Raw genomic sequence first — 13083 nt, 5'->3', positions numbered from 1 at the left:
ATTTCTATAAATTTGAATGGTATTTTAGTTTTTTTTTCTTATATTAGGGTCTATAGGAAAAGTTAGAAGTAAACTTTTTGACAGACAGTTAAATTAGTAAATCTATATAAATAAAATTAGAGTTTTGTCTGTACTTTGCTCAGAATTATATACTTTTAGGTTATTTTTACGTTTTATTCATTAAAGAAGCAGAAACGAGTCTTATCTCTATTTCTGTCTGTCTGTCTGTCTGTCTGTCTGTCTTTCCCTTTGTCTGTAACACTCAAGATGGCATTTTACGCAATCTTCTCCGTGAAAACCAGAGTACCTATCAAGATCCAAGTCATTTGAATGTATTCACTGGATTGGCGAGAGTGTCTTTAGTGATTTAAATATAGCCTCACTACTTTGTAAATAAAATTACGAACGTTCAAAAATGCAGTTTTGTGCGATTTTTGTCAAATTTTCGTTCAATTTTTATCACATAATCGTCTATGAAATAACGAACAGCTGTTCGGATCAAGATTATTTTTTTCTAGCTGTCAATGATATGTTTACAAATGTTGTTTACAAATACCGCAATCATTTCGAATCACGTTTTGAAAGCAAATCCCAACCAAGTGAGATTAAAAACGTTTTTCTTACATAACGGATTTAATTAATCGCAAGTGCAATAATATAGTCTAATAGTGTAACCGTAAATGAAATTAAATAACTAGACATCGTCCAAATCGGAACCAGAAATTCTTTGAGTATAAAATGTTTCTTGAGTTTTGACAACCAGAAAGAAGACCTTGAATCAGTGTTGTATAGGGCTGGGACACTGAAATGATCGTCGCCAATAGCTTACAAAAAAGGTTTCCACTCATTGACGGCGCTTCAATGGCGGTTGTGTAAAGTGTAAAGTAAAAAATCACACTGCAGTGGGTGATTGTAAAAGAGGTTTAACAGAGGAAGTGCTAAACTCGCTTTTCCAATGTGTCACTTTCTGTTTCTACTCACCGTGTGATGCAATCGCTGGACCATACAGCCAATAGGCCCATAGCTCATATCTTGGGTACGTAAGCCTACATATTTATTCATAACAACCTTTTTGACGACGATCCTTGATACCGGTACTTTTCCATAGAATACATGGCCTACCTACTTAAGAAATATAATTACAAATGACCAAAACCCCAACATTGTGTGATTTTCGTCACATTTCCTTCTAATGTTAATAGATATACTAATCACTGTTTAGAGAATGCGTAATCTATTAAATAACAAAAAGTTGTTTAAGGTTGTTTTTTTTTTCAAACTGACACCGATAAGTTTACGCTATAACTTTTTACGAGAAAATCCAAAAGCAAGAGATCAATAACCTCGGGACTAGATATTAATGTATTTAATTGGTCGGATGTACTATAGTTCTTAGGTAGGTTCTTACGTAGGTACTGGTTCTTTTCCTTAGAACCGTTGGTAGCTGCTAGAATCATTTTTACGTAGGTACCAACACATCACTGTAGTTTACAAATTAGTTATCGTTGGTGTTGCACCTTATTTATTAGAGCCGTCCGTATTCAATTTAAGTGATGTCCGTCTGGATTCCAAATCTTAGCTTACCCGGTATGCTAAGAAAATGATAACCTATTTGAGTAAAACATTTGTTGGGCAAACCATCATGAATTGTTTACGCCTTTATATTGTTTATGTATCAATAGTTCGTGGCCTTTTTTGGATTGTTGTGTGTATGTCTGTTGGTAACGCATTGTCCTTATTCCTCAGTGTTTCACGGAATGGACAAGAGCACCTTTGATACAGTACTGAAAATGTCAACCGGAATAAAGTGTTAAATGGTGAGGTTGAGGTAGTACTTTAAATACGTTTAAGTTAACCGATGTGGAAAGTAACTTTCAATTATAGGCCTACTTTAGGGCTACGCTTCATGGATCTATAAAACATTTTTTAGTTTAATCATTGGACATATGGACCATAACGATCCGGGTGAAATTTAATTGCGAAGCATTTATTTTGGCTTGAACTGTCAGATACTGTATTTGCGAAGGTTTGTATATAATAGTTTTGCCAGCATATCTGCAAATGTGCAAACTAACTGCTGTTCTTAATCTTAATATAAGAAGGTTTCAACTGACTACTATAAGATCCCCGTGCGTAGAACGGGCACACAGCTAGTGTTATGTAAATTAGCAAATAAACATATGTAGAACTATGATAAACATTATGTTGAGATTGTAGCACAACGGATTGAGTTATCAAATAATTAAATAACTTACGTCATCAATCCATGAATTTCTGTGGAGTACGCGTTTCAACCATCAGGTCATCCTCAGCTCCATTGTCACTAGGTTGAATCTAATTCTATGTTGCTTTGTAGCAACAGCGTCAATATATTAAATAAATAGTCCAAAAACATTTTACATTTATCACACATACACGACACGTACGAAACATTTAGATAACGAAATACTGTGATAACACCGTGCGCACGGCTGGACGGGCTCAGGTTTGCGGCTACACTGACTTGGTCGGTCGGTATCCTACACACTGATGTATGATTGTAGCCCCAATTGGGAACCGATTTAAATGATCTTGGTGTCATATTTTTCGTTAAATATATTTGTAGTTTTGCCGTTTTTTTAAATTTTGATAATTTAAAAAATGTTGAGCTCAAAGGTTGGTAAAAATGTTAAAATACACGTTTTTTATCACAAGTTTTACAAAGTTTTACAAGCATACAAATAGTTTTTAGAGAAAAAATAAAAAACGGGAAAAGTGAAATAGATCCTTAAAAACAAGAACCTGCAGTTAGTTAACTAAAAAGTTGAAGGATAACTATGTAATCACCCAGACTCGAAAGGCTTGCAAGCGCTCTTCGTGGTGCTGTTCAATGCAATGGTATAGGGACATAGGCGTTCGGCAACTTCGTATTGAGAAATCCGAGCTGAGGTAGAGCACACCCTTAATCTTTCCTTGGAAAATAAATAAATAAATACCTACGTCATTGCCGTCTTCTATCGTGACTTCTTTGGGCTGACTGGACTCGCCACCAGATTATTTCAACAAAAATCTACTCATTGATTTGCCTTGTTTTTTTATCTTCCTCTTCCAAATTCGCCATGCTTTCTATAAGTGCCAGACGGTTTCTTTTTTTCTGCCATTGTTTTCTTAGTATCGGCTTGCAATATGTTTTACTCATTCATTCAGTTTATACTTTCTTCTTATTTAATGCGCTAATTATAAATTAAACTTAAAACACTCGTAATCATTCACTTATCAACAATCATGAATCATCAAAACAACGCCAATACGATACCGATACGGTATACGTATACAACTGCAATACAACGTAATAATGTTCTGCTCTAGGATCAGAGGCAGAAGGGAGGGAAAGGTGGGGGAAGTTTCTTGTTGTGACAAGTGGCGCTGCGCGCTTGCTTATCTCGTGCATTAGTGAGTGAGTCGTGAAATGAATCCCACAGGGGCCACGCTGTACGCTGCCGCCTACCGAGCATCAGCTCACTACAAATCGAAACTGCAAATGGCATTGAGTCGAGTCCTTGAGTTGTAGTGCTGTACAAATATACGCATTTTTCAAGTGCTGTTAGTACAAACAGAATAAATGCCTTTTTGTGGTGTTTTGAATACTTGAACTCTAAGCAAAAATAAACAAAATTACGTTGTTCACGTTAAAAAAAAATGTTCCGTTGGCGCCACTTTTTTGTGGCACTATATGCGGCCACGTAGTTCGCGTATGGGTTAAACCGGCCCTGTCAGTCAGTGAGGGCTTTGCCTTTTATATATATATAGATTTTGGTCGAGTTTTTGACCACAGGGGTGACCTCTAGTTTGACTTATTAACTTTATACAATCAGCGTGGTTTTATACAATAGTCAAGTAATTATTCTTTTTAACAGGTGGTGAAAAATCACATAAGTCAAACGATGGTGATGACTGACAACCTCCAACCAGATTTACATTACAGTGTTCCATCATATTTCAACATGCTTTCAATGACACAAGAAGATGGTAGGATAAAGGTAAGATTGAGACATTTTTCTTAGTACCGTACACTGCTGAAATTTGTTAGACTATATATACCTGTAGGTATATATAGTCAATGCTAAGATCAAATAATGCTGAAAAATTAAACATAATTATTTGCCAAAAAAATATTGTAGTGGTAGCTGTGATGTAGATTGGAGAAATCTAGACATACGGTAATCTTTGCAATCTGTGAATTGATTAAAGGGGTTGGAATTCAATCATATTTCCACTGGTGCCTGTCACTCATCTATATATTTAAAAAATATCGGTTTTTCTTTTCCGAGTCCGTCCACCTCTTCTGCCCGACCGAGTTTCATGATTTTGGTCTTAAATTAAAGGTATGCACCCGTAGATTTGCCATCAAGCATCGGCATTCATTTATCTGACGTATTACTCGAATTATGCACAAACATAATTTGCTCCCTGTACATTTCTTATGGGAGATAAATTTGGTTTTTCTTTTCCGAGTCCGTTCGGCTCTTCTACCCGACCGATTTTCATAATTTTGGTCTTAAATTAAAGGTATGCACGCGTAGATTTGCCATCAAGCATCAGCATTCATTTATCTACAGTATTACTTGACCAAAAAACATAAATTAGATTTTTTTTAAATTGTTACTTCAATTGAAGATATGTTTCCTCAGTTATAATTACGTAATCCTATATGTTTTGGTCTAAGAACCTTCAGTGAAATACCAGCTTTCATTTGAGCCCTTGATTTTTAAGATCGGACGTACCTGAAGCGCGCTGCTGAATTCCAAACAATAAAAAATGTAATTATTTTGGGATTTACCGACGACCAGTGATCAATAACCCCATTTTTATTTTAGTTTGTTTATATGTTTTGTTCTTAAAATACTCCTAGAAATACAAGCTTTCATTTGAGATATAGATCGTTCGTATCAGTTATGTTCAAAATACTGTATTACAATCAAAAAACATAAATTTGATATGTTAAGGAAAAGTTACTCTTTGTAAAGGAATAAACACTAATTTTATATTCCTCTATGTCAGCTGTTTACAAATGTTTAACAACATTTGTTTACATTAATCATATGTACTTTTGTATTTTTCATTGCAACAATTCAATTCTTTCTAATAAGTCTTACTCATTTTTCTCTTTACGTTTTTTATCAAATTAAGTTTTTTTTACACTAAATTCACTCGGTCCTTCAGTATTATTCCCCATAAGTTTAATTGTTTGCTTTTTTTAAATTATACAACATGTCTTTTAAATGGCACAAGGCTTATTGTAAAGAAAATGCATAAAAATATTTTAGATTTGGAAATAATAACGGGGAAGAACATCGGGCAACGAGTACTCCTGCCACGCATTGATTTTTCGCCTTCAGATACAACTGTGCCATTTTCTTTCAAGCGAAGACAATTTCCAATTGAGCCATGGTAAGGTAGCATTTTACATTACCATTAATAAAGCGCAGGGGCAAACAATTGATCGGGTTGGAGTCTACTTGCCTGAACCAGTTTTTAGCCATGGTCAGCTGTATGTCGCCTTATCGAGAGGAAAATCATTCGAAAAAGTTAAAGTGGAAATATAACCAAAAGGACGACGCACATTGAATATTGTATGGAGAGAAGTGTTGTAAAGGCAGATGATTTAATATTTGTATTTATATTTTATTTTGTTATTTAATGTAATGGTGTAAATAAACAAATTTTATTTATAACATAAATTATTAATTTGAGTAACTAATATTCAGTTTAATAAATTATCTTAAGATTTTATGAAATAAATTTCAATGCTGCGGAGCAGCAAGCGTCCTATAGTCTCAATATTATTTTGCTTTTCTGGGTTTCATATAATAAAAAAATAATGTCTAAAAATCATCATTTCAGGAGACGTCCAAACCAACTTATACAGGGCATAATATAACTACCACAAAATCAGAATGGGAAAATATTATCGATTTTAATGTGAAGCTAAAACTGAAAATTGAAATAGGGTCATCTTTCCTCAAGGGCTGAGCTAAACGAAGCAATCTTATGAAAGGAATGCAATACTCTTGCTTCAGAAAACTACACCTGGATAATATTCCAATTGAATGTGTCAACATATTCAAAACTAATATGAAGTTTTTTTGTTGTTGAATGTGTCAATAAAATAGGTATTAGGCCTACCACTGACTTTTGGATATGGAACTGAAGTAGACATCTTATATAATGGACCAGCTGTCGCCAATTATTTAGGCCTATTAAAAAACATTTTTTTTTGTTTCTGACATATTTCAGTCATCAACATCAACCGTTTCTATATAACTACAAATAGAGTAAATATAGACTGGCAAAGGAAGGATCCGCTATGTGCTGATTGGTGTTTGATTCGCTGCCGTCGTCGGCTCCTCACCGTAGGCTACCAGCAGCACTACAGCGGTATGCGCTGTAACAACACGACAATCCTTGCGGTGGACACCAGAACTTATGCTAACCGCAGCATAGCTGACGGTCTATATTTATTCTATTTGTCTATGCTATAACTAAGCTCACAATAAGATGTTCCATCTGTTTGACTTGGTATTAAAATGTTGTGATTTCGAAAGAAATATCAGTAGTTAAAATCAGCATGATCTGTCTGTGGCTCACATCAACTATAACGATTTTGATTAAAATAACAGTTGACGACTTAAACATGAGGATGTAATGTTATAGTTGTATCAATAGTCAAAGTCAATATTACTGAGTTGTAAGTTTCTGTTAATATTATCACATCATGTTAACTAACAGACGTTTCACTCTTACTCCGAAGTGGATTCCTCTGCTACTAAGCTGCAACAATCTTAAAACGTCTAATAGTGAAATTGAACAGACGAAGCAGTTAGCGCGAAAAGAAAAGAAAACAACATTCAAATAAAACTAAAGATTGATAACATTCTAACTTAACTATACTTTCACATTTTCTAGACCCAAGTAAGATATATTGGCAATAATTTATGAAAACGATTTGTTTCAGGTGAATGGCGCAACAGCATCAGAATGTGACATTTTGACATCAAATGGAGTTGTTCACAAAATTGACAAAGTATTACTACCAGAAGACAACAACGATGTTTGAGGAAATACAATGTGCATTAGTGAAGGCTTTTAAGCGTGTTACATATTTTAGAGTATGGCTAGATTATTATTTAAGACTTCAGTTGGCAAGTTGGGCTAGTTTTGTAAAAAATAAATTATAATTGTACATCTTGTATTAAAGTTGTTGCTGCAATCCTAATTCTTACACTGGTCAGTAAATGAAAACCTACTTTTTTAAGTAATACAAATCTGTTTTTCATCAAGTCATTTTCAAATGTAAATCATGAATTACCTGAATGAATATAATATAAACTATATAAGATTGGGAATAAAGTTTGGGTGTAGTGGATGGAGAGAAGAGGCAAGGAGCGAGCTGGTCTAGTGCTAGATCTTGGGGCTTCGTTGCCCGAGTTCAAATCCTGCCAATTGCCAATGGATTTTATCTACTATGTGATAATTCTCCAATTCTCTTGGAGTATCCTGAAGTAATTTACAAAACAGTTCCGGGCTAGAACTGTCGTCCTAGGATGTAAAGGTTGGGCATACAAAATAAAATTTAAGTGAATGTAAGGGAGGCTTTATAACTCTCGTTGTAGGTTATATTTTCAGTTTATCTATTCATACTTTGTACCTGAGTCGATATAGTGCAGTAGGCCTATAATCAGCAGGTTTCCAGTTTGATCCTGATTACCCCTAAGTCATATGGTAAGCTTTTTGAAGGTCGAAACCAAACCCAAGTGTTCCTGATCATTGGGCTTTTAACACGTTCGCTACTGCAATAGTAGGGAATTTTTCATTCGCATTGACCTGCGACGGCCGATTCCCACCCATAGACTGCCGTTGCATGCGACGGCTAGTCACATTAAAATAGACTGCCGTCGCATATTTGCGTCAGGGTTTTAATGTTATTAAAATGCTTATATCTTTGAAACGGTCTATTTGTTTTTCAAGCAATTAACGATACTTGTCCCAGGTAATTTAATGTTACTGTTTTCCTAGAAGCTGAGCGGAATGCTATGTTAATCTCTATTCCGCTCTCTGCGTTCCTCTCTCTGCTCTCCGCTTCCGCGCCTAGGAAAACCAAGCTTAAGGCCTCTTTTATGCACGACGTTTTCGGTCGGGCGAAATCGTCAGGGGGAATCGTTGTCCCTTTTATGCTTTTAAGCAGTTTTTCCGCCGAGCGGAATATGCTAGTTTTTTATGATGCCCGCAGTGGGGGTAGTCATTGCTGCCAACTATGGTCATTTTTCCATAGTCATTAATCCAAGATGGATCCATGTTTATTGGTTTATACCCATTTGTGGCGTAAAGAAAAAAAGACAACAGCGATGGAGGTGGGTATACAGTGTACACCCGGTGAATGAAAGTCTTAGGGTTGAAAGCAATGACAGTGTTGGCAGTACTGCAGGGTTGCCAATGAGATGGTGTGATTGCCATTTGTACAACAATTCCCATATCAATCCCGGGTATACCTTTGATACAAAAATTCCCATGTCAGTCCGGGGAATAAAGTAGTATTATTCCTACGAAACAGTAAGTTTGTATTATTCCGTGGATTTAAACAGAAATGTAATTCTAACGGAGTAATTTTTCCCCAATTACATCTCTTTATTTGTACTCTTCAATCAATTACAATGAATAATGATAATCTATTTATAATGAGGCGATTTCAATACTGTGGATGACAGAGGTAATGGTGACGGGCTGGACTTTCCAACCACGAGTTGCTCCAACTACCAAAAATGTTTGTTTCCTGCACAGGTTCTGTAACCTCAGGGCTTTATTGTTCGTTATTTAATAAAATAATTAGTTAAATTATTAGAAGAGTATTGTGTTTTTAATTTATATTTGAATAAATACAATATCATGTAATACTAATGTACAACCTTAGTGTATAAATATGTATTATATTGTACCTGTTGTATTTGAAAAGAACAATAAAGAATTTTTCAATTCAATTCAAATTCAAAATTCAGAGCGTGGGCTAGGCAGGCAGCACTGCGTTCCGCCCGACGGAAAACGCAGTTACATAAAAGGGTTCCATTTGAACCTATGTAAAAACACGCTCCGACGAAACGCCGAAACTCGGCACCGACGGAACACTGAAACGCGACGGAGATTCCGTCGTGCATAAAAGGCTCCCATTTGAACCCATGTTAAACACTCATCGACGGAAAGTCCGATAGATTCTGATAGATTCCGCCCGACGGAAAACGCTGTGCATAAAAAAGGCCTAAGCAAGGAAGTATGATTTATCTATGCTATTTATCTCTTCAGCCACATTATTTGGATCACTTATAACAGTGCCGTTTTCCAGCCTATTGTATTATTGATTACCTTCCAGTATTGAGCAGAATCACCATTACAGTTATTAATTTTATTTTTTAGGTAATTATTTTTTGTTGTATCTATATCTGTTTGTAATTTCTCACAGAAACGATTGAAATAATTATTGAAAGTTAAGTCATAAGTTCTTTTTTATGTATAGCATACAATTGTTTACACTTATCTAATCTTTTAATCAAGTTTGAATTTATCCAGCGTCTGAAAGATTTTGCCTTATGTAGTCTGTTTTGTTTACGGCTTAACATAGAATTACTTGCGATAGACACTAGTTTTCCATTAAATATGTTGTAACTATAATTTACGTCATTTGTAATGAAACATTCTTCCCAGTTTTCACTTTCTAATTTTCTTTTCACCAAATCATAGTTCACAGTGTTTTGAAAATAGAAGAAGAAGAAGAAAAAGCGCTTTATTTTCAAAATACCCAGTGCACAATACAAGTTAATTTGTCCCACGCAGGAGACGTGCCTACGCACTACAGCAATAACCTCTAGGTCGTCTGCTGGGTTGGCACGTCTAAAACTAAATCTAACAAAACAGTTATTGGATTCCTTTAAAATAAAATTAGAAATCTTTCCTTAAACTAACAATTATGGCCAATATTTTAAAGTTAATAAATATAAATACAGTCTAACCAGTTTCTCTAAATTCCTATAGTTTTATCGGTTTTTTTGTGTTGAGATGTTTGGATAATTAAATTTGTATATTTTTTTCAATTGTCAAATTCTTGTATTAAAATCCACCTGTATTGCCAGGCGTTTTTTTAAATAATTTACTAACACTCGCCAATCCCTGCCATTTAAAAAACTAATATAAACCCCTTCAGAAAGGACCCTATTGTGTAAAAATGTTAATCTAAGATTACTTAAAATTGGACATATAGAGATGAAATGTAATGTGGTTTCAATTTCGCCCATATTACAAAGAAAACAGAACTTATTTCCCGTTGACCAAGGTTTACCATTCAAATAGAAGCTTAACATAGAATTACTTGCAATAGACACTAGTTTTCCATTAAATTGACGTACGATGATTAATCATTGATAATGAAAACCCCTCAATATATTTCATATAAGTTTGCCAAAAGACTGTTTAAATAATTAATATATAAACAGTCATATGTTTTTCAATTGTTTTGTTAAAAAACAGTAAATAGTTTAGTTGTTGTTTGATGTTTGAATGAAATAAAGAAGATGGGGTTTTGTTCACATTTATTTTTGTCATTTCTGATATTTTATAATAACTGATCGTCCGTGATATCGAGTTGATCGAATCACGCATAATAAAATTGACGATGACAATTGGCGACCGTGACAGGATTTTAAGAAGAAATTACAAAATTAGGAGAACCACCAGCAGACCCGGTGAGTATGTTACTAGTAAAGATTTCGGCACAGTTAGATACTCGATCAAAACAATTGGATACTCATTTGGGAGGCATCAAAAATGTAATTTCATCCTCCATTAAAAAGATTTCGGAAAACCAAAACCAATCAAAATCAGAAACTAAACTTATTACTAACACCTATGAAACAGACAAATCGGACATCGAAATTAAATACAATGAAATCAAATTCAACAATCGGGAAAATATCTTGGAGTTAGCCGAGGACTCATCGGCCATCCCGGGAGGTATAGAGATCCTACGTCAGACAGAGCCGTTTGATGACTCATTGGCCTTCTCGGGAGATACAGATGAGATCCTGAATAGTACAGAGATGGTCCAGGACTCATCAGCTATCTTGGGAGATAGAGAAGAGATCTTTCGACAAACAGTGATCGTCAAGGAATCATCAGCCATCTTGGGAGATAGACAAGAGTTCCTGCGGCCAACAGAGAGGGTCGAGGACTCAATGGTCATCACAGGAGGTGCAGAAGAGATCTTGCGACGGACAGTGATGGTCGAGGACTCATCAGCCATCTTGGGAGATAGACAAGAGATCCTGCGGCCAACAGAGAGGGTCGAGGACTCAACGGTCATCACAGGGGGTGCAGAAGAGATCTTGCGACGGACAGTGATGGTCGAGGACTCATCAGCCATCTTGGGAGATAGACAAGAGATCCTGCGGCCAACAGAGAGGGTCGAGGACTCAACGGTCATCACAGGGGGTGCAGAAGAGATCTTGCGACGGACAGTGATGGTCGAGGACTCATCAGCCATCTTGGGAGATAGACAAGAGATCCTGCGGCCAACAGAGAGGGTCGAGGACTCAACGGTCATCACAGGAGGTGCAGAAGAGATCTTGCGACGGACAGTGATGGTCGAGGACTCATCAGCCAACTTGGGAGATAGACAAGAGATCCTGCGGCCAACAGAGAGGGTCGAGGACTCAACGGTCATCACAGGAGGTGCAGAAGAGATCTTGCGACGGACAGTGATGGTCGAGGACTCATCAGCCATCTTGGGAGATAGACAAGAGATCCTGCGGCCAACAGAGAGGGTCGAGGACTCAACGGTCATCACAGGAGGTGCAGAAGAGATCCTACGAGGGACAGAGATGATCGAGGACTCATCAGCCATCTCAGGAGACGAGGATGGGATCCTGCATCGGACCGATTCTCCTGTGGTCACGTCAACTGCAACGGACACCAAGATACTACCTGCGTTCAATGTTACGTCGTGTGAATACTTTGAGGTGGAACACAAGCTAGGGAAGGGAGTGTACCTCTTGAGGTCTGATCCACCAATTATGGTTAATGTTAAAAAGGTTTTAATGTCGGAGTTAAAAATACTCCCGCAAACTCTCCGTGAAGCAACTCAAGCAGAAAATGATGTGCAAGAAGCAGAAGACCATAACGATGCCTCACCTGGGTATAACTTAAGGTCTAGAAAGAAGAAGATTTGAAATACATATTGAGGGTTTTGGGGGGGATGATTGACGTACGATGATTAATCATTGATAATGAAAACCCCTCAATATATTTCATATAAGTTTGCCAAAAGACTGTTTAAATAATTAATATATAAACAGTCATATGTTTTTCAATTGTTTTGTTAAAAAACAGTAAATAGTTTAGTTGTTGTTTGATGTTTGAATGAAATAAAGAAGATGGGGTTTTGTTCACATTTATTTTTGTCATTTCTGATATTTTATAATAACTGATCGTCCGTGATATCGAGTTGATCGAATCACGCATAATAAAATTGACGATGACAAAATATGTTGTAACTATAATTTACGTCATTTGTAATGAAACATTCTTCCCAGTTTTCACTTCCTATTCACTAAATCATAGTTCACAGTGTTTTGAAAATAGGATGAACTATCTTGCTCTTTTGATATAATGCTCTTATTTGAATGGTACATCTTTAAACCTAATAAACAGTGATCAGTTAATTATTGAATATATTTAAATTGGCATGTGTGATAAAAGTATGATCAACAAGCGTTTTAGAAGTGTTGGTAATTCTAGTTGGATTTTGTACAACAAATATAAAACTATGATTATTTAACAAGCTAAGGTAGTTCTGTACATTATTTTGACTAGAACTTAATAAATTAATATTCACATCTATAATAATAGTAGCCTATTATTTTTCAAATCAATTAATTTATCAGATAATTCATTTATAAAAGTAATTTCAGAGTACATTAACAATCTATAAATACTAAAAACATTGGAAAATGTGTTTTTTTTTATTTTTACCTGCAGAACCATAACATCAGCCGTAATCATTTC

At 35.7% G+C, this 13083-nt stretch overlaps 1 protein-coding gene across 2 annotated transcripts in view; it reads left to right on the top strand.

Moving 5' to 3' along the window:
* LOC128991431 (transforming growth factor-beta-induced protein ig-h3-like) overlaps positions 1-13083 on the top strand; it is a 49699-nt gene that overhangs the window by 25466 nt on the left and 11150 nt on the right. The window contains exons 13-14 of one of the 2 annotated variants that reach the window (XM_054414300.1): positions 3897-4019; positions 6995-7248. In XM_054414300.1, coding sequence (XP_054270275.1) covers positions 3897-4019; positions 6995-7096 — 225 coding nt within the window. In that variant the 3' untranslated portion in view covers positions 7097-7248. Of the gene's footprint in view, positions 1-3896; positions 4020-6994; positions 7249-13083 lie in introns of those variants that run through there. The other variant, XM_054414301.1, reaches the window with a different exon arrangement.

Source organism: Macrosteles quadrilineatus, unplaced genomic scaffold (genome assembly GCF_028750875.1).
Source record: "Macrosteles quadrilineatus isolate MER2022 unplaced genomic scaffold, UCM_ALF_1.0 Scaffold_4__1_contigs__length_99947679, whole genome shotgun sequence".
Lineage (NCBI taxonomy): Eukaryota > Metazoa > Arthropoda > Insecta > Hemiptera > Cicadellidae > Macrosteles > Macrosteles quadrilineatus.
The sequence above is the reverse complement of the archived record's forward strand: the minus strand, read 5'-3'. Positions and strand labels throughout refer to the sequence as shown.